General features: G+C 37.5%; 1 protein-coding gene across 3 annotated transcripts in view; it reads left to right on the top strand.

Moving 5' to 3' along the window:
- The window catches only part of TRIM24 (tripartite motif containing 24), a 114860-nt gene that overhangs the window by 69545 nt on the left and 22115 nt on the right, over window positions 1-23200 (top strand). For 2 of the 3 annotated variants that reach the window (XM_086395346.1, XM_086395348.1), the window contains exons 6-9: window positions 712-826; window positions 4892-5038; window positions 14737-14854; window positions 17417-17685. In XM_086395346.1, coding sequence (XP_086251472.1) covers window positions 712-826; window positions 4892-5038; window positions 14737-14854; window positions 17417-17685 — 649 coding nt within the window. The remainder of the gene's footprint in view (window positions 1-711; window positions 827-4891; window positions 5039-14736; window positions 14855-17416; window positions 17686-23200) is intronic. The other variant, XM_086395347.1, reaches the window with a different exon arrangement.

Here is a 23200-nt window from a genome sequence, read left to right as displayed (position 1 = left end):
GGGAGAAGCAGACAGAAGAAACGAAGCCTTTTATTTATCTCATAATGTTTGATGGTGGATGCCTCATTTTTATCTGCTTCTATAAGGTATTCTGGTTTGATGCTGTGTATTTTTTTTCTCATCCATCTTGATCTCCAAGAAAACATTTTCTCTGATCAAAGGAAAAAATATATATTGTGGTTTGTAAAGACATAAAGTAGTTATTTGGCTGCTTATTTCAAGACAAATGGGTTATTAAAAGTAGTTAACTATTATTATCGTCTTTTGGTTTTTATTCAGATATAATGAATGGGCAGCAGTTCAGATGACTAAGATAATTGTGACACATTTAAGGTTTTCTACTTCTTAGTTGCAGTGAATACAGTAAAACTCAGAGTCATGATTTTCCTTATCTTGTTTATAAGTCATTCTTTTTTTGTCCATCCTTATAGGCTGAGAATTTTTCTAGATGTTGTCATAATTTTTCTGAATATTATTTCCTTAAAATGTGTTCATTCTTTTATAGTTTAATACATTTTTAAGATTGAACTAAAGTGACTGTCTTTTGGAAGAATTATATTTTTGCTCTCTCATCTTTAAGAAAGTCAATTTAAACTGAAGGACCCTTAGGAATAGGCAAGCTTTTAAGAGCTGAAAACTTCCTGGTCTAATTTAGACATTAAAAAATCAATGCCTTAGATTTTAGATTTTTGCCTTTTGTTTAATTTTCAGGATAATTGAAGTAAATCAGAATCAGAAGCAGGTGGAACAGGATATAAAAGTTGCCATATTTACATTGATGGTAGAAATAAATAAAAAAGGTAAAGCTTTACTGCATCAGCTTGAGGTAAGTTACTGTTAATGGGACAGAATGTGGTGATTATGTTAAGTGTTTTCTTATGTATTTGTGAATTTGGAATCACAGCCTTTTTCATATAATTGTTTTCATTTATGATTCAGTAATATTTTAGGCTCTACCTTGTAGCTGACAATTTATGACTTTAAAATACACTAGGAATGTCTTAATCCTTCTTGTTTACTTCAGAGCACAAAGCATAATGCTTTGCTTGAAGGAGGAGCTTAGTAAATGTTAAAACAAGTTGAACTGTTTTAGAGATTCATTGAACTGACAGCTTTGGGTCCCCAAAGCAGTGCAGCAAACTTTTTCAGTAAGTTACCCTAAGCTATATTTAAATCTCAAATATATACATTTAACCTTAGGAGAAATTAGATAAAAGGATGTGTCTCCTCCCCTCAACGGTCTTAATTGTGAAAGCAATACTCAGGGAGCGATGCTCAAGGCACTTAGGATAGTTTTTTCTCACTGCAGGTAAGAAAAATATTACTGTCTTAATCAGCTTTTTTACACACATAAAAGGTCAAGATCCAGAGTTAATGTTTGACTCAAATAATATGAAGCTACAACTTCTACATGGTATCTTAATGTAATAATAATTGCATGATATTTTGGTATTCTTTTAATATATTGGTACAAAAGGAATTTAAGAGTAGAGAAGCAAATTGAGAATAAAAGCATCCTAATGTTTGAAGATTTAAGGGGAAGAAAGCTCATAGAAATATGTTAGTTCAACCTCTTTATCTATAGTTGACAAAATTATAATGTCTTTGTCAGCAAGATCTCTTCCTCTTGGAAAAGCATGATCATTCCCGTGGTTTTTCAAACATACGGGAAGCTGAGACCAAAATTATTCTCTCTCCTTTTAGAAACAAATACGTAGTGAAAAAGTTTTCTAGCTGGGAGGAATCAAACCCCATTTGTAGTAACTGTCTTTTCAAGGTTCTAGGGTGCATTGGGGGGTTGTTGGTTTGTTTAGCTAGAAGCATTTAAACTATTTTAAAAGATGTCAGAGCTCTACTTAAAATCAGATGTCGCATCGATTTGCTTTCTCGGAGTGAATAGTGCACATATTACCATAGCTGTTTCCAAATTTCACTGTAAATCAGGGTTGCTTGTTTTTTTAAAAATCCAGGAAAGAACACAAGATGACCACGTCTTCAAATCTCTAAAAGTGAACCTGGTCATCAGTATTATTTTAAATCAACTTTATATGTTGACTTATAATTTTTACAACCACTTCTAAGTATTCTTGTCAGTCTTCATACCCTTTCTCCTGCTTCATAGGATCCTCCTCTAAGGCAAATTAATGTAATCAGTGTTTTCTAATAACTTGAAAAATTCAGCCAAATAGTTATTACTATAGAAAACAAAGACATTTGGGCTTCTGATTCTCAATTTGCAACATCTCTAAAAGTCAACAGAATTTCTATTCTTTCTAGAATGTCTCCAAAGAAACACTGGGTTTTGTGTGGTCAGAAAGAGCCTAGCAAATCATCTCTGAACTTAAGATTAGACACAACAAAGCCATCAATAGTCACTGCAGTGACTTAATTCAGTTTGGAGTCACTCAGTTGTGTCTAACTCTTTGCAACCCTATGGACTGTGTAGCCCACCAGGCTCCTCCATCCATGGAATTTTCCAGGCAAGAATACTGGAGTGAGTTGCCATTTCCTTCTCCAGGGGATCTTCCTGACCCAGGGATCAAACTCAGGTCCTCCACATTGCAGGCAAATTCTTTACCATCTGAGCCACCAGGGAAGCCTCTTAATTCAGTTTAGCATGTATGTATTTTCCAAATTTGAAACCAACTAGGGCCAAGATGTAGGTTCACTTTTTCTATTGAGAATATAATTCCATATTGGAGTATAGCAATTTTACTTAACATTTCTTAGAGCCAGTGGAAGGTCCTGTTTTCTCCTCCTTTCTGTACCAGGTAAAGGAGACCTTGGGGATAGAGACCTTTAAAATAGCCCACATTTAGTGGGGTTTTCTTCTACTCTGGACTGACCTATGTTCTTGCTTATGTACTTCCCTTGGAGAAATTCTGTAGTCTGCTTTTCTGTGACTTTTCTGAGAGTGCATTCGTTCCATTAGTCACGGTATCAGTTGGTTCATGGCAGTTTTCAATAGACAAAAATTATATGCTTTCCCCTTTTTTTCCTTACTACATACAAAGCATAAATGTTGTCTACCATGTGGCATGACTTGGCACAAAGTAGCTGCAATCAGGATAAGAGTGCCTGAAAGGAGAAATCATGTCTTTGAGTAAATCATGTGATCTGGTAGCTTTACTCGATTGCTGGGTGGTACACCTATTTTATTTTTTAGTATTGAATTTAATAGTCACTTGCTTTGTTAAAGGGCTTCCCAGGTGGCGCTAGTGGTAAAGAACCCGCCTGCCAATGCAGGAGACATAAGAGACATGGGTTTGATCCCTGAGTCAAGACCATCACCTGGAGGAGGGCATAGTAGCCCAACTCCAGTATTCCTGCCTGGAGAATCCCATGGCAGAGGAGCCTGGTGGGCTGTAGTCCATACGGTCACAAAGATAGCTAATCCATGGTTTTGTACCTTTATGGATACTGGAAGATGGATGAACAGAAACCTAAATCCCAGAATATGTAAAACCCAACCCAAGACCTTGGGCAGCACAGATGAGGTAGCATCAGGGGGCTGACTCTGACACTGGAGACATGATTTTTACTTCAATGAAAGTGATCTTTTGTACCTAGGGATAAGTGATAAGTTACTGTCACCTGGTTCTTAGAGGTGGTGGTTATTTTAATTTGGTAATCTGAAAATGACCATTAAAATGTGTTCAGTCGTTCAGTCGTGTCCAACTCTTTGCGACCGCATGAATCGCAGCACACCAGGCCTCCCTGTCCATCACCAGCTCCCTGAGTTCACTCAGACTCACATCCATCGAGTCAGTGATGCCATCCAGCCATCTCATCCTCTGTTGTCCCCTTCCCCTCCTGCCCCCAATCCCTCCCAGCATCAGAGTCTTTTCCAATGAGTCAACTCTTTGCATGAGGTGGCCAAAGTACTGGAGTTTCAGCTTTAGCATCATTCCTTCCAAAGAAATCCCAGGGCTGATCTCCTTCAGAATGGACTGGTTGGATCTCCTTGCAGTCCAAGGGACTCTCAAGAGTCTTCTCCAACACCACAGTTCAAAGGCATCAATTCTTCGGCGCTCAGCCTTCTTCACAGTCCAACTCTCACATCCATACATGACCACTGGAAAAACCATAGCCTTGACTAGACGGACCTTTGTTGGCAAAGTAATGTCTCTGCTTTTGAATATGCTATCTAGGTTGGTTATAACTTTCCTTCCAAGGAGTAAGCGTATTTTAATTTCACGGCTGCAGTCACCATCTGCAGTGATTTTGGAGCCCAAAAAAATAAAGCCTGACACTGTTTCCACTGTTTCCCCATCTATTTCCCATGAAGTGATGGGACCAGATGCCATGATCTTCGTTTTCTGAATGTTGAGCTTTAAGCCAATTTTTTCACTCTCCACTTTCACTTTCATCAAGAGGCTTTTTAATTCCTCTTCACTTTCTGCCATAAGGGTGGTGTCATCTGCATATCTGAGGTTATTGATACTTCTCCCGGCAGTCTTGATTCCAGCTTGTGCTTCTTCCAGTCCAGTGTTTCTCATGATGTACTCTGCGTATAAGCTAAATAAGCAGGGTGACAATATACAGCCTTGACATACTCCTTTTCCTATTTGGAACCAGTCTGTTGTTCCATGTCCAGTTCTAACTGTTGCCTCCTGACCTGCATACATATTTCTCAAGAGGCAGGTCAGGTGGTCTGGTATTCCCATCTCTTTAAGAATTTCCCACAGTTTATTGTGATCCACACAGTCAAAGGCTTTGGCATAGTCAGTAAAGCAGAAATAGATACTTTTCTGGAACTCTCTTGCTTTTTCCATGATCCAGCGGATGTTGGCAATTTGATCTCTGGTTCCTCTGCCTTTTCTAAAACCAGCTTGAACATCAGGAAGTAAAATGTGTTACATGCAGACCTAATTTTGAAACTTTTTTTCAGAGTCTTGCAAAAGATCATCGAATGAAACTTATGCAACAGCAGCAGGAAGTGGCTGGACTTTCTAAACAGTTGGAACATGTCATGCATTTTTCTAAATGGGCAGTTTCCAGTGGCAGCAGCACAGCATTACTTTATAGCAAGCGACTGGTAAGATCAACTGTGTGGTTTAATATAGAGAGATACAGTGGAGTTACTAGAATGCTCAAAATTTAGAAATGTTCGTTAATCTATACTTAAATGCTTTTTACCTTTTTCTAATTTTTATCAATCAAAATATTTTGCTTTTAAAAAATCTTTAAACTCCCATGATTTAGGTGCATCTTCAATTCATTCTGCCACTGTCACTTCTATTTTGTTCTTTTCCAAATTTCCCTTAGTGACAACTGAACTTAATACTAACAATAATGATAATGGTAAACATTTCTTGATAACCTGTAGTGTGCCAGGCACTTAATTCTAAGCACTTCATGAAATATTTTATTTAAACATTTACATCATTTTTATGAGATGGATGTACCTATCCACCCCCATTGTATGAGTGATGAAACCAAAGCACGAATTAACACGCATAAGACCACTCAAAATTCTAACTTGGACATCCGAACCCAGAGGCTTTGTTCCTCTTGTCAACACTACATTGTTTACCCTGTCAGTGATGTGTGGTGCTGGATATTTCAACCCCATTGCTACAGACAAGTGGCTGTCATTTGTCCAACTATTTTCAGAATAGTCTAGAACCTTGCTACTGAAAATGTGTTTACTGCATACTAATTACCTGAAGATTCTGGTCCAGTAGATGTGATCTGTAGTTCTAACAAGCTCCCAGGTGATGCTAATGCTGCTGGTCTGTAGACCACATCTTTAGTAGCAAGGACGTAGAAGACATTTAGCCGTGGGAGTCACACTATATAAGCATTCTTAAAAACTCCTGCTCTACTCATTTTAAAGATTCCACAGAGATTTATATTTTGAAATAAAATTATGACATCCAAATCTGTTTTCTGTTCACCTACTGTTTTGTGGAAGAAATTTTGTATGACTGTATTGAAATAAGGAAATGCATTTCAGGATAAACTTTTGTAAACTAGGTTCAAATATTGAGTGACTTACTAGAAAACTGATTTTAACTATTTCTAAAACTTTCTAATCATGAATTATATTCAACTCTTAAGATTTTTTCTTTTATAATTATCAATGATATGTTCTCTCAATCTTGAGCTGTTTTTTCTTTTTCTTTTTTTACCGCTTCATTAGTCTAATGAAAAACAGCTTTTATACAGTTCATACTTTTTCTGTTACTTATATTTTCCTATAAGTCAAACAAAACACAGATAAAGGAGAAAGTGAGAGAATTGTCCTCTTCTCTACTAGACCCATAATGAATATTTTTATTTGTACATAAGAAAACATATTTGCACAGATAGTCTCCTTATCAGTTTAATAATGTTTCTCTAATTTTATTCTACGATTTTGTTTGTGATTATAATAAAACAGTAAAGTTAGAGGATAGGATTACTTAATCTGCACAATGAGCTCTTGAAATAGAGAGGGAAACTGTTCTCTGTATTATACACAAGAGAAAATAGACACAAGGAAACATAAGGAACCAGTATTACCAGCTTCCTGACTCACTGAATTGTGGTGGGCCTTGCTGCATCACTGGCAGCAGATACAGCTAGTAAAATAATTTACCTGTGATGAATGTAGAGCTAAAGCTTGTGATTACTTGTAAACATTTAGAAGGATTTTTATCCTAAGAAAATTTGAAAGTCACTATATTATGCAACTCTGTCCTTTAGAGCTTCCATGCTTCGTAAATATAGACATGTTTTCTCAGGTTATCCCCCCCCCCCCCCCGGTTATTTTTTAAATAATGTCTTTTATATGCTTAAACATTAAAAAGAAATGTGTTACTGGCCTGAAATTTCAAGCTTAGCTTGAGATTCTTAGTTCTTTTTTTCTTTTTTTTTTTTTTGCAATAGGAGTTATACTCAGTAAAAGGCCAAACCCATTGGAATAGGAGAATCCTTTCAGAAGTCCAGTTTTAAATATATTTGAAAACATTTTCACAGTATTTCCCTAGGGTTCTTCTCTCATCTGTTAAACATTCAGTTTATCCTAACATTATTTAGAAGAAAGGTAAGAAATACTGACAGAAGAGACCAAGAGAGTATACTAGCAATAGGTATTTTTGTAATACTAGTGACTAAGAAACTGTTAGAGTATATAAGTAGTAAAGTAGTTAGAGTATATACATAGTAAAAGGAGATTCCACAAGCTTTTTTACTCCCTTTCCCTTGTCCGCCCATATAATTAACCTTCAAAGACCTTCTTTATGTTTCTTGAATATCTCATGCAGTTCCTTACTTTTAGTCCTCAGTGCTCAGAATAGATCATGTTCTTTCCCTGGATTACTGTTACCCTTCCTCAGGATGCTGTTTCTTTTTAGAGCCTACCGGGTTTAGTTTAGATTTGTCTTCCATTCCTTTTGGCAGCCTTCCATGATCAACAATGGGTTGGATTAACCTTCCCTGTGTTTACAAAGCCCTTATGCATATATCCATCATACTGTTACTTATTTTTATCTACTGTTGTTACATTTGCATATTTTTCTTTGCATTCGATTGTTTTCCCTTTTTTTAGATTGCACTGGGTTTCCAGTGCTCTGGGCTTGCTCTAGATGCAGTGAGCAGGGGCTCTTCTTTGTTGCAGTGTGTGGGCTTCTCCAGGCACGCAGGCTTCAGTAGTGTGGCACACAGGCTTAGTTGCTCCATGGCATTTGGGATCTTTCTGGACCAGGGATCAAACCCATGTCCGCCGCATTGGCAGGCAGATTTTTATCCACTGGACCACCAGAGAAGTCTGACTTTTTACTTCTTTAAGGGTAGAAATTTTATGTTACCCAGTGCTTGATATATAGGAGTTCAGTGAAAGATTGATGGTAAATAAGTAAGGTATTAGATAATATCAACTGTCAGAAGCTATAAATAAATATATATAAAACTTTGTTATATTTTACAGGATTAGAAACTCAAATACTAAATTTCTTTGTTTATTTTAACTTCAGTAGAAAGGAGGCAGTATACAGTATTGCCATCTCAAAAGCTATTCTGACATCTTTCATATTTTTTTTAATTTTGTCTTTTGCTTTTTGAACAGTAGCTAAGTTTTCAGTGTGAAACCTGAGTTTACTTAAGTTCAGATACATCTGAAGACATCAACAAATACATTTAATGACCCATTATTTATCTTTTACACTAGTCAAGGTTTATGACTCCTCAGAATTATCTCAAACGTGCATCAAGGGGTTCAATAAGTATAATGGTTTATATTCGAGATGGGTAATATAATTTGACAAGAGGTTTTATATATTTACATTGAATGTCAGTAAAATACAGCAGAAATTGTTATTTAAGATAAAGAACAGAGTTTGGCCAAATTTAGTATTACTTTTAGACCATGCCACAACCTAATTAGCAAATAGGTACTAGTTATCTGAGTTAAAAATAAATTCCATGTCTTCTAGTTTCTCATCAGCAAAAGAAGGAATTTACAGCATAGTACCTCAAAGGAAAAATATAGTGTTTCCAAGTGATTTGCCTCATAGTTCCTCTAATTAAAGCTGATTACCATCTAAGGAAGTGCTTAGGTTTCTGACTTAATTTGGGGGGGCAAAAAAGCTTTATTTTTCAAGTTCCAAACTAAAACTCATATATTTGAAGTGCTAAATTACTGTAGTATGCCAAAAAGGATTGTTAAAATAAGAATGATCAACTCTACTTCCTGGCATGGAGCCTTTAGCATGGTGACTATGAAGACACAGGGTAGTGAAGAGGGTTGGGGGACCACATAGAGGCAGCCCTAGCCAAAGGCATCAAGTGGTGAGTGGGGAACACAGAGGTAGTAAGCAGAGTGTCATTTGGATTTTGGTTACATTAAGCAACAGAGTATCAGTAAATGGACTGAGCAAGTAAGTAAATATATTGAGGGCAATGGCAGCCAAGTTTTGGTTTGTTTGTTTGCTTTTTCCTACTAGAGAAGATACTTAGAAATGTAGAAAAAAGAATAAAGCTATAAAGATCCCTAAGATAGAGGTATAATTATGAACTCAGTTTAATAAAGGTCCTTATAGTCAAAGCTATGGTTTTTCCAGTAGTCATGTATGGATGTGGGAGTTGGACCATAAAGAAGACTGAGTGCCAAAGGATTGAAGCTTTTGAACTGTGATGTTGGAAAAGACTCTTCAGAGTTCCTTGGACTGCAAGAAGATGAAACCAGTCAATTCTAAAGGAAATCAACCTTGAATATTCATTGGAAAGACTGGGGCTGAAGCTGAAACTCCAGTACTTTGGCCACCTGATGTGAAGATCTGACTCATTAGAAAAGACTCTGATGCTGGGAAAGACTGAAGGCAGGAGGAGAAGGGGACGACAGAGGAGATGGTTGGATAGTATCAGTGACTGAATGGCTGTGAGTTTGAACAAGCTCTGGCAGATGGTGAAGGACAGTGAAGCCCAGCGTGCTGCAATCAATGGGGTCACAAAGAGTCGGACTCAACTGAGTGACTGAACAACAGAGTTTTATGCATATACACAGATCTGGAAGTAATTATAGATGTATAAGTATGTATGTGTATGTATGTATGTTTGCTATACTCAGTAGCAATGAACCCACTGTCCTTCAGATGTGGGTTTCTAAATATCAAACAAAATGAGGGAAAGTGCAAGTTGTACCCAGAACATCTTGAACTGATGAAATGAGGAAGACTTGTCAAAAAGACCAGGATCCAGCCTAAGTGGGTCACCTTAGGCACACCCACAGATTTGAGGCTGAAGCTAAATAAACAGTGAGTTACAACACATTGGATTAAGTAGGAATAAATGAGCCCATGATAAGAAAAATAGGCAAATGACAAGGGAAGAATTTATGGTGAGAATATAAATAAGTAGAGAAAGAATAGTGAAAATAAAGAAGCACATTTGGTCACTGTCTTAGTGAAAGCGTTGGCTGCTTAGTTGTGTCCAGCTCTTTGACGCCATGGACTGTAGCCCGCCAGGCCCCTCTGCCTATCCTTGGGATTTCCCAGGCAAGAATATTGGAGTGGGTTACCACTCCCTTCTCCAGGCTAGCTTCCCAACTTAGGGGTTGAACCTTGGTCTCCCTCATTGCAGGCAGATTCTTTACTAGCTGAGCCACCCACTCACTGTCTTAGAGGAAATTCAAAAGGAGTTATCGCTGGGTACTAATGTAGTGAATTAGAGCATTGGTGAGGAATAGGGTTTTTGTATAACCCTAAAATACCTCTCTGCAAATATTGATCAGTTATAAACAGAGTGGTGAATTTACAGTAGAGAAACTGGGCAGCAGAATGACTAGGTGATGAAGATTAGTATCAGCAATGGTTGGACAGTTTATATCCTGCCTGAGCTTCTAAATATGATGCCCTGAGAAGTGCACATTATCACTTGTGTGGCTTTCCTGACAAGAATACTTTACCTATACCGGAGGAAATACACTCAAACCCAGGTTGAAAGTCATCCTACTGAGTGTAAAGCCTGAAATCATCAAAGACATACATGTCAGGGAAAGGCTGAAGAGACATGGCAACTGAATACAACCTATATTCCTAGTGAGCATCCTGGAAAGAGTCACTGTGGAAACAATTGGCATTAGAATGAAGTCTGGGTTGAGTGGTCATGTTGCAACAGAGTTGCTTTCTGAATTTGTACTTTGTTGCTTATGCTAGAGGATCTTTGATTTAGAATATAGACACTGGAGTGTTTAGAGGAGACAGAACCTGATGTCTTCAGCTTGCTCTCAGAAGGTTTGTAAAAAGACTGGTAATAGCAGTGTCTGTGCACAGGAACCCCTGAGTGAGCCCTGAAATAAATGTGCTTATTAACAGTTGGGAAATCTGAGTGAAGAGTTATTTTTACTTTTCTCCAGTTTTAAAATTACTTCAAAATAAATTATTCAATTTTAGAAAATGATAAGACATAAGGATTTTATAAAGGAAAAATTGGGGGCATCATTCTTTTGATTAGCATCTTATTGAGAATCTTCTATAGTGAGAATTGCTAAGATGCAAAGAATTAAGGAAGCAAGAAAAACTTAGGGAAAAGAGCATTGTGTTAAGTGCTGTTTGCCAGACACTGTGCCATGTACTCTACATTGTCCCAGAATAAATGTTTTTTTACTCAGAATTTAGTATAGCTATTCAACACTTATTGAATGCCTGTTTTATTTTTAAGGCAGTATTCTAAATACTAAGGGAACAGAAAACAAAGCAAAATATCTGCCCTTAAAAAGCTGCATTTTAGTAAAGAGAGATAGACAGTACCAAAACAAGTAAAATATATAGACCATTGCATGATGTTGAGTGCTGTAGGGAAAACAGTAAATTAAGGGAAGAATCTGGGCGCATTGGGGTAGGATTGTGGTTTCAGGTAGGGAATTCTAGCTAAAGAGGGTGATATTTGAGCAAACACCTGAAGAAGGTGACAAAGCAAGCCAGGCACGTACTCGCAGAGAATATTCAGGTAGAGAACAGGTACAGACGGCAAGTGAGAGACTGAGATGGGAGTTACTTGTGACATGGACAAGGAGGCCTAAGAGGAGCACAGTGAATGAACACGCAGTAGGAAGAGTAAGTACTGAGATACAAATTTGAGTTGTATAAATGATGAGAGTGGATGAGATCTCTAAAAGTATGTGGGTGTAGGAGAAGAGAGAGCAGTTGCAAGACCCCCTGGTGTGGGAGAGGAGGAGGAACCAACAAGGGAGACTGAGATGTGACACTGGGACTCACACCTATACTCAGTGACCTTAAAAAGTAGCAGCCGGTGAAATAAGGGGAAAACCATGAGACTGTAGTTTGCTAGAAGCCAAATGAAGAAAATGATTTACTTCCATGAAGGCCAAGTGATCACCTGTGTGAAAAGCTACTGAAAGCCTGAGGGGAGAAAATTGCTGAGTAGTGTCTTTGAATCGGCAAGGGTGTTGGGCCCTATTGCGCAAGTGTAATGGCTTCCCTGGTGGCTCAGATGGTAATGAATCTGCCTGCCTGCAATGTAGGAAACCCAGGTTTGATCCCTGGGCCGGAAATCCCCTGGAGAAGGAAATGGCGACCCACTCCAGTTTTCTTGCCTGGGAAATTCCACAGACAGAGGAGCCTGGTGGGCTGTAGTCCATGGGGTTGCAGAGAGTTGGACATGAATGAGCAACTAACACTTGCACTTGCATGAGTGCGTGATTCGCTTTAGCTGGAAGCCTGGCCCGTTAATCCACTGTGATAGGAGGGACCACCAGTACTGGTAGGTGGTGGAAGTTTGTGGAAGGTCTCTGATCGTTCCTGTTTGTTTTTTTTTAAGATGCTGGAGGTTTGGTAAGAGATAGTCATTTGAAATAGTCCTTTAGGAGAGTACGGACATGAAGGATCAGAGGAATGTCATATGATAGCCTATCAACCTTAGTAAATAGGCTGTGTTTTTGAAGTCCGATCAGTCCCTTTACCAGTCCAATTACAGTCATTAGAAAAGATTTAACCAGTGTTGTTTATTGGTTGTAGTTTCAGAGAAAGATTGAGGAGAAAGAAGTGTGTGTAATTTGACATGTGAGAGAAAGGTGTTGAGGATATATGCAAGGAAATTATTATGAGGATTACTCCTGGGATTTAAGCTGGATAAGGAGAAATTGATGGATAGTGTTGGACATGAGTGAGCGACTAACACTTCACTTCAGAGGGATATTGTAAGATTGGAAAGTAACATAAAGTCAAAGGACAGGAAAAATTTTAAAGAGCAAAAGTTCATAGGACCTTTAGGGTTTGTAGGATTATTGGGATCTGGGCACTAGAGGGAACAATCTGGAAAGAAAGTCATCTAATTGTATACTAAAATCATCCAGAATTTGTTGTTCAGTTGCTAGGTCATGTCTGACTATTTGTGACCCCATGGACTGCAGCACACCAGGTTTCTGTGACCTTCACTCTCTCTCACAGTTTGCTCTAACTCTTGTCCATTGATCGTGATACCATGCAAGTATCTCATCCTCTGTTGCCCCCTTCTCTTCCTGCCCTCAGTCTTTCCCAGCATCAGGGTCTGTTCCAATGAGTTGGCTCTTCATTTCAGGTGGCCAAAGTATTGGAGCTTCAGCATCAGTCCTTCCAATGAATATTCAGGGTTGATTTCCTTTAGGATTGACTGGTTTTAATCTTCTTGCAGTCTAAGTGACTCTCAAGAGTCTTCTCCAGCACCGTTGTTCAAAAGTATCAGTTCTTCAGTGCTCAGCCTTCTTTATGGTCCAATTCTCACATCCATACTTGACTACTGGAAAAACCATAACTTTGACTATGTGGACCTTTGTTGGCAAAGTGACGTCTCTGTTTTTTAATATGTGATCTAGGTTTGTCATAGCTTTTCTTCCAAGGAGCAAGCGTCTTTTAATTTCGTGGCTGCAGTCACTGTCCGCAGTGATTTTGGAGACAAGAAAATAAAGCCTTCCACCATTTCCAGTTTTTCATCTTCTATTTGCCATGAAGTAATGGGACCAAATGCCATGATCATAGTTTTTTGAATGTTGAGTTTTAAGCCAGCTTTTTCACTCTTTCACCTTCATCAAGAGGCTTTTTAGTTCCTCTTCACGTTCTGCCCTTAGAGTGGTATTATCTGCATATCTGAGGTTGTTGATATTTTTCCTAGCAGTCTTGATTCAAACTTGTGATTCCTTCAGTCTGGCATTTCACATGATGTATTCTGCATAGGAGTTAAATAAGCAGGGTGACAATGTACAGCCTTGATGTACTCCTTTCCCAATTATGAACCAGTCAGTTGCTCCATGACTGGTTGGAACTATTGCTGTTTATCCTGCATACAGGTTTCTCAGGAGAAACATAAGGTGGTCTGGTATTCCCATCTCCTTAAGAATTTTCCACAGTTCAAAGACTTTAGCAGAGTCAGTGAAGCATCAGTAGATGTTATTTTTGGAATTCCCTTGCTTTTTTTATGATCCAGCAGATGTTGGCAATTTGACCTCTGTTTCCTCTGCCTTTTCTAAATGCAGCTTGTACATCTGGAAGTTCTCGGTTCATGTACTGTTGAAGTCTAGCTTGAAGGATTTTGAGCATTGCCTTGCTAGCATGTGAAATGAGCACAGTTGTCTGGTAGTTTGAACATTCTTTGGCATTGCCTTTCTTTGTGATTGGAACAAAAACTGAGCTTTTCCAGTCCTGTGGCCCATCTAGGATTATGGCAGAAATAATATTGGAGATGGTGATCATGAGCCAAGAGCTGAACTCTTCAAAGACTGAGAGAGAATGACTGAGCATTCACTGCGGACTGCAGTGTGGAGGAGGGTGGGAGGTGGTGTGATGACTGAGATTCACAGCACAGGAGCAAGGAGAGCCATCCTACTAGCAGGCCTGGTTAAGGCTGTACTTCATGTCCTGAGCAGATTCATTTGTATTTTCTGTAATCCATTAGCCCCCTAATCTCTACTCTGAATCCTTCTTTGAGAGAGTAAGTAAAATAAAAGCAGAATGTGATTTTACTTTACAAATATGTGGTTGGTACATCTGTGAAACTTCTGTAATTCAGTGAACTAACTTTAACCTGTCACTTTAGGATAGGTTTGTTTTGTGTTCAACAGTATAACTAATTGTACTTCTAATGCATTTTTGAAGGAAAACTGTGTTGTTTGTCTACTTTTTATAACTTACATATGAACACTTGTTTTGTGTTGGCATATATGTGATACAGAGAGCATTTTTTATGTATTTGTTGGGAACTTGATAAATTATTTGCCTAATAAAGACTTGGATGCTTAGTTGTCTCTCTGCTTTCTTCTAGATTACGTACCGGTTACGGCACCTCCTTCGAGCAAGGTGTGATGCTTCCCCAGTGACCAACAATACCATCCAGTTTCACTGTGATCCTAGTTTCTGGGCTCAAAATATAATCAATTTAGGTAGGCTGTTATGTAGATTTTCTCAAAGTGCCATTTGTTTCTGGAACTCTTAATGATTATGAGATTGTTGAAAATGTATTCCCTTCCACCCCCTAAATATGTTTATTATCTTATTTTAAAGACATGAATTTTTCCTGGTATTTCATTAGTGTGTGTATATGTGTGACGCATGCATGAATATAAACACACATATAAATATGTGGGTGATATGAAACATCCTTTTATTGACTCAGTGTCTAGACTTCTGGATTTAGGAGTTGTTTTTCTTCCTCAAGCAAGTAGAATCTTGCTTGTGCTGTTAGTGACATATTTATCAGAATAGCTATTAAAACTCTTGACATGTGTCTGCCATTAATATAGTACTTTTTAGAATGTTTTCTGTTAAAACAGTATTTCTCATACAATTCTTGGCTTACTCAGTCTTGAGACCCAGTTGTCAGGTACTAATGTTTCATTTATTTGCTTTTTCTTGCTAGGGAGGAATTCTCTCTCTCTGTTTTTGTTTTTTTGTTTTTTTTTTCTTTTATGTAATAATTAAATAATTTTTAACCTCCTAATTGAAGTGTATCATGCATATATATAACTGCCCAAATTTGAAGTACTAGAGTTATCAAAAAGGGGGACTTTCGGTGTCATTTGGTAACATCACATATCCTTGCAGGCAGTCCTTGTTACATTATGTACTAGTAAAAAAAAAATCTTCAATTTTTGCCTCCTTTCTTAATTTCTCACAGGGAAATTATAGAAACAAAAATAAGAATTTCATATACATTCTTCATTAACCACCTTTTGGCAGTTTTTGGGCTCATTGACTTTGTTTCAAAATCATCAAATAGGGTTGCTCTCTCATTCTCTAAGCTAGATTCTAGGTAAAAAAGAACTGGCTGGAAAGAGAGCCAGAGCTCTCAGAACACTCCAAGAAAGAAAGAAATAGGCTTACATAAATCTCATCCATACGTGAGAACAGAAAGAATGGTAATAAGGTGACCCTTTGAAGAAATGATAAGGTGACTCCTCAGCACAGTTCAGAAGTACATATTTATTGATTGATAAACATAGCCAGCAGCTAGAATCATACATATTCTCATCTATATAACTAAAAAGAAGCATCTTAATACAAAGCATGTATATAACTATCTCTTACCCTACTCTACCCTCTACCACATACGTAGCTATACAGAGAATCTATCACAGTTTTATATCCACAGAAACAGTCATGTCAACTTATATGTACTTATAAGCATATCACTTAAAACATAGTCCACATGATGTAGACATAGGTAAAATTAAGAAAATATGTAACTGTACGCACATGAGTGAATATAGTTTAGGTAAATCTGAATCAGCAAAAACAAAAACACCTCTTATTTGTGAGGAATTTGTAAAACAGTATCCTTTACTGTAGGACTTTCCAGAGCTGTCATATATAGCTCTATAAATTGTCATTTAAAGTGAGATTGACATTTTAAATCTTCTAAGAAGGATACAACTTTCCCAAACTTGTTTATTTATGGCTTCTGAGAAACATCTTATAGACGAGTACAAGGGAAAAGTAATGTCTTGGACGCGTATTCAGTTTAGTGTCTTTGTGACTTTGGATAAGTTGTTTGGTCTCTCTGAACCTTAGATCCCTTATCTGTATGAAGGATTTTAACAATACACATAGATCTCCTGTCATGGTACCTAATATGGAGTAAGTATTTAATGAATGATAACCATATCTTTAAGGATGCCTATGCTTAGTAAATCAGAAATCAGACTTTTAACTGAGTCTCTGCTATTGAAGAAATCAAGCTTTGCCCTACTCTTGGACCAGACCTGTAAGAGGTACCCTTAATCTCTTTTTTAACAGTGTAGTTATAAAGCATGGTGTTCGCCATCAGAGAACTAACATAGTTTGCACCGTGAAGGTGTAAAGAACCAGCTGTTGTTGTCATTCAATTGCTAAGTCACAGAGAGATAACTGAATCAGAAATACTCTGTGGTATTGTTCTCACATCCAGTGTCAGGTTTGCGTGTTTTGTTTTGATTATACAACAGCAGTTCTCACAGTGTAGTCTGAAGCTCCTTCAGGTGATAATAGGTCTCCCTTTTCCAAGTACATACCCATATATGGCTGGGTTTTCTGCGTGTATTTCTATTTAAACAATATATTAGATAATGCAGAAACAGTTATGAGAGTTCAGCTATTAAGCCAGACATTTAAAGAGATGTTTGAAAATATAAAATAGTGCCATTCATCACTAAACTTTTTTGAAAATAAAAATAAGGTGTTTTTTTTTCCATAAAAATATGTTACTTTGGGTTGTCACTTTTAAATGAATTAGTATGGAAAAATGTTTTTTTAATTCTCATTTCTAGTTTTGAATATGGTAGATTTTGTTTGATAGACCCTACATAAACAGAAACTCTTAGGAGTTTCTATCGTTAACCATGTAAAGGGTTCCTAAGACAAAAAGAAGTTCCTTGGAAATCCTGAAAATGAGCAAAGATAGCCTTTTACAAAATATGGTATGTTACTATCAGAAAATCTTTAGAACTTAACTTTTTCTCTTTGATTAGGTTCTTTAGTAATTGAAGATAAAGAGAGTCAACCACAAATGCCTAAGCAGAATCCTGTCGTGGAACAGAATTCACAGCCACCAGGTGGTTTATCTTCAAACCAGTTATCCAAGTTTCCAACCCAGATCAGCCTAGCTCAGTTACGACTCCAGCATATGCAGCAACAGGTAATGGCTCAGAGGCAACAGGTGCAACGGAGGCCAGCACCTGTGGGTTTACCAAACCCTAGAATGCAGGGGCCCATCCAGCAACCTTCCATCTCTCACCAGGTAAATTTGGAAGCAGGCCTGTCCTAACTTAGATAACTATAGTACAGTTATATTCAGCAGCTCCTAAAATAACCAAGGTGTCCTTCCTCCATGATTTAAATGTATGAATTTATAAAAATTTGTCACATCAAGGGTCCCTAATTTAACTCTAGTTCTTAGCCCTTCTGAAAAAGAAATTAATGGTTTATTCAGCTGGGACATCTATTCTTATCTGCTCTTTGTCGTCTTTATAACAGAGGATAAGTGATTGCATTCCTGAATAACCCATGCATATGATTGATGGGAAAGTTGTGTACCTGTAACTCATAATCGTTACATTAGTGCTTCAGGATGACTGATGCTTCAGGTATCTGTCCTCTGTGAAGATGCAGAGTTTAGAAAACCCACTGCATCTGGAAACTAGGACAGAATGAAATAGAAAAGGGTAAGGGGGTGGTTTGTTAGAAGTCTGCCTTTTTCAAAGTTTATTTCTGAGCAAATGTTCCAGGCACCATTCTTTTTTTTTTTTTTTTTTTCAGTTTTGTCATCTTTTTATTTGTATTATTTCTTAATTCATAACAAAGATTTCAGTCACTGGTGGAGAAATGGGAAAAGCATGTGTTTATTTTCTACTTGTCCCTCTAAAGGGTTTGAAGAACATATGCATGTAAATTCTACTTGTGATGTAGAGTGGGTGGAAGAGTCTACACATGTGTTCATATAGTCATAAACTCAACAGTACTAACAATACAGTAACAAGTTCACAGCATGACTCATGATCCTGTGGATTAATTACCGTACATTAGTTAAGAACAGTTGCAATATTAGTATACATTTCTGCTGTTGTTATAGAAGCTTCTATCCACTCCATTTAAGAGCAAGTCGTTTTTTTTCCCTCATGCACCATTCTTACTTTAATGCACAAAAATTGTCTCGTTATTTTCAGTTCCTTTTATTTATTAATTTATACTCCCTGTTTCTCAGAATTTGAACTGATTTACAGTAAGTGACTCAAATGAAATGGCACAGGGATTAATAAGTATTAGTAATGTTCAAAGCATGCAGAACTAGACTAAGAATTCTCATTATGCTTAAGAACAGGACTTAGCTCAGTTTTTGATCAACCAAACAAAAAAAGAATCAGGAATAATATCTATTACTTGATTAAAAGGAAACATCATTAGAGGAGAAATTTTTTACCAGTGTTTTTTTTTTTAGCACTAAGAGGAATGTATACATAATGCAGTTCTTTTATGAAAAAGCAATTAAATGGCATAATAGCGTGTTTTGGTAGCAGTTATTCAAGACAGATGATCTTCACAGGAGACTTGCTTCAACCCTGAATAAGACTTATGGGCCTATGAATCCTGATTTTGTTAAATTGCTTCTGTGTAGGCCTGAGGTGATTTTATTTGTGATTTATGGCTGTCTGGTAATTTGATTAACAAGATATGTCAAATCCAAGAGAATATTAATTAGTATGACCAGTTCATTATGGCTCTCGAACTTTGTTTTAACCCAGGTTTTTAAAGGAAGTAAATAGCAAGCAATTTAAGAGGTCTTTGTTTGGTGAGTGTTCTGTGGGAAAAAAATGTATACACTTTCGATCCCAGGAGTGCCACTGGCAGAATTGAAATTTTGTTAAGAAAATGGAGAAATTCTTTTGTCACTCCCCTCCCAGACTGCAGAGTAACATATTGCAGATAGACTGCAGAGCACCCAAATTGTTTTAGACATATATTTGACGAGGAAAAGAGAGAAAATATTTACTTACTGAGTGACTAGTGCTAAGCATTTACATGATTGATATTTATCTTAAGTATCTGAAAGATGGTAAAGTGATTTTTATTACTTTATTAACCTGAAACAGGATAAATCCATCATTTGCATTAATTCCCTTTTCATTAAAAAGTGAGGAACTGAGGCAGTTACTAGATTCTGTGTGACTCAGTCACATTCTCAGAAACAGCTATTTATAGAAGCAGTAACCAAACAGAGGTGACCTTGATAGAGCCTTTAGCCTGCTTATCTCAGAAATTTATGTTTGATCTTATTATTTCTTTCTGTGGTATACTGCTGTATGATTGTATATAATGTACAATCTTTATTATACAGCCTAATTTTCCCACATATCAACACATTTGACCCTTGAACAATTAATTCAGGGGTTTGAAGCACTGACCCTCCATATAGTTGAAAATTCACATATGACTTATAGTCAGCCACCCCCCGCCACTCGCCATGGTTCCTCCACATCCACTGCTCTGCGTCTGAGGATTCAACTAAACACAGATTGTGCACTACTGAAGTATTCACTATTGAAAAAAATCCTTGTCTAAGTGGACCTGCACAGTCTAAACCTGTGTTGTTAGGATATCAGCTGTAATTTTCTCATCTTTATGTCATTACTTTGCACACTGCTCTTTTTCTGTCTCCTCTCAGTGACCCCTGAGCCCTCTTCTAGTACTCTCATCTCTCATTTTTATCTTCTCTCTACCAAATATCTGCTCCTACATTTTTCACTCATCAGTTTTTTCCCTCTTCTTTAAACTTTTACACTGCCCTGCTTACCTGCTTTCTTAGTTCTCTAGCAGTTTATTTGCATGTACATCTGGTAAAATATCTGTTTGTAGACAGGTGTATATGTGTGCCTCTTTGTCATGCTCTACCTCTAGCCTGAAGACACAGGTCAATTTAAAGGCCTGCTCTAAAAATCGCTTACACAGGAGTTCCCTGTTTCTTCTTTCTCTGAAAGTAGCCATGTAATCTGAATGATTAAAGAGCTGGGTGATACAGAGATAGACTACATAGTTATATGACTGTGTGGTACAAACTAATAAACACTCTGCATCTCTTTATTGAGTGGTGTACAGTATACTCTGTCGTACTGCAGTGGACAGCTCGAAGTTTGTTAAATCTGAGTCTGTTATTGTATACCTTATGGTTCTCACTCCTGGGCCAGATTTACTATTCTGCAGAGATACTCTCATTTATATGTATATACTAATTTTCCTAAACAGTGAGTGGATTTTAGAAGGACATCTGCTATCCTTCATGGTTATACTGACCTAGAGTAAAATTACCACCTATAATAATGAAAGTATTTACAGTGAGGGTGAGGATAATGATGAATATATGTCACTTTACTTAAGCTCTCAATTATTTCTCTATTCTCTCCCTTTTTTCCTTCTTGCAAGTTAATTCCATTTAATTAAAATAGCACTGGTTTTGCTATTTCTTTTATGTTCATAACCAGTTTCTAGTCCTGTTCTTTCAAGTTACTTTTCCTGTCATGGGGTTCTTAGAAATTAACTCAGTCAACGATAACAGTTTAGGGAGGAGATAAAAATCAATCACCTTAGATCTTTCTACACTGGGCTTCCTTGATGGGAGAGTGGACATCCAGTTCCATACTGATTTCTCACAGGAGTATAGTACTCTGGCATCAAATGTCACTTCCCCCCCCGCCCCAGAATGTCATTTCTTGACTGAATCAATATATAAATCCCAGTCAGGGCAGGAGTAGGCAAAAGTTTTAACTGCTTTTGTTCTCCCTTAAAGATCATTTTGAGTGCTTTTTCACTTTTTAAAAAATAGTCTTTTGGATGAATTTAGAAGTTTTCCACTATACTTCCCAAATTATTTTTTGTTTGTTTCTGTGATATAAAACCCTTCCAGTGAAAAACTTTAATAGAAGAATCAAAAAGAATTGCTATGGCTTCAGCCTTCTGTAAAATTTTGGCATTTTCTCTTTTTCTCATATTTTTCTATTCTTCATCCACAGAATTTCCTTTGATCTTGAAATAGTGTCTAAGTCTACTTTTCATTAGGTCTGTAATTGCTGGTCACTCTTGTAAGTTACTAAGTGTGAACCCAGTGCCAGCTAATTTGCAGGAGAGGAGTAACAGAAGACCTTTACCCAGAAAAGGAGATAAATTCCAAAAATGAGAGAAAAGAAAAGAACAAAAAGAGGGCAGGGCTACACTTTATAGTTGTCCACCTTAAGATGTTGCTACTTCAGCTTTATAAATTCATTTATTTGTCCCCCCTTTGAATATGGGGGTTAATAGTTCCCTTTCTGAGAAGTTCTGGTCATATACAGTTAAGATAGCCTGAAAATAAGTATTTACTTTGCAATAATTTGCCAACCTTTTGTGGAACCTTGGTAACCAAGGTTACCTTTTTTGTGGAACACTGGTGTCAGTTTCTAAGGATAGCATTTGTGAGCAAACTAAGCTTGTCCTTACCCTGACCTGTAATCAACCAACACTGTCCTTGAAGGGTTTCCTTTCAAAATCTGTTTTCTTTTAGAGAAACTCATCCTCTAAACTGTAATTAGTACCTCAACCCCCAGTTAAACACCAGAACATGTTTGACTAATGAAATGGCAGACTAGTGTTGGATTAAAACCATAGTGCTGCCTTTAATGAGTTGCGTGACCTTTTTTCTGGTTATCCCAGCTTTTTAATGTTTACTGTCCTGATTTGTAAAATGGTGGGGGTAGGGGAGTAATAAAGAGCCTCTTGATGAAAGTGAAAGAGGAGAGTGAAAAAGTTGGCTTAAAGCTCAACATTCAGAAAACTGAGATCATGGCATCTGGTCCCATCACTTCATGGCAAATGGATGGGGAAACAGTGGAAACAGTGACAGACTTTATTTTTTTGGGCTCCAAAATCACTGCAGATGGTGACTGCAGCCATGAAATTAAAAGACGCATACTCCTTGGAAGGAAAGTTATGACCAACCTAGACAACATATTAAAAAGCAGAGACATTACTTTGCCAACAAAGGTCCATCTATTCAAAGCTATGGTTTTTCCAATAGTCATGTATGGATGTGAGAGTTGAACTATAAAGAAAGCTGAGCGCTGAAGAATTGATGCTTTTGAACTGTGGTGTTGGAAAAGACTCTTGAGAGTCCCTTGGACTGCAAGGAGATCCAACCAGTCCATCCTAAAGGAAATCAGTCCTGAATATTCATTGGAAGGACTGATGCTGATGCTCAAACTCCAATACTTTGGCCACCTGATGCAAAGAACTGACTTATTTGAAAAGACCCTGATGCTGGGAAAGATTGAAGGCGGGAGAAGGGGATGACAGAGGATGAGATGGTTGGATGGCATCACTGACTCAATGGACATGGGTGTGGGTGGATTCCGGGAGTTGGTGATGGACAGGGAGGACTGGTGTGCTGCAGTTCATGGGGTCGCAAAGAGTCGGACATGACTGAGCAACTGAACTGACTGAGGGAAGTAATAATAAGATAACATATAAAACGCCATTCACAATGCCTGGCATGTAGTTTGATCTCAGTAAGATCTAAAATTCACTCATTTTTAAATGTTGTTAATATCGTGTGTTTTCATTATTAATATCTGCATAGAGTACAGACCTTAGAGGTCTGCACAGACCTTAGAGCCAGAGAACTTGAGTTCAAATCTTAGCTCCATTCCTTCCTATCTTTGCTAATCTTGGACAAGTTTCCTTTTCTGTAAAACAGAGATAATCCCTGCCTCAGAGGAGGATCTTTGTGAAAA

Source organism: Bos grunniens, chromosome 4, assembly GCF_055505025.1.
Source record: "Bos grunniens cultivar Pamir isolate PY7600 chromosome 4, Bosgru_T2T1.0, whole genome shotgun sequence".
NCBI lineage: Eukaryota > Metazoa > Chordata > Mammalia > Artiodactyla > Bovidae > Bos > Bos grunniens.
Note: the sequence above shows the minus strand (reverse complement) of the source record. Positions and strands in the feature narration are given on the sequence as shown.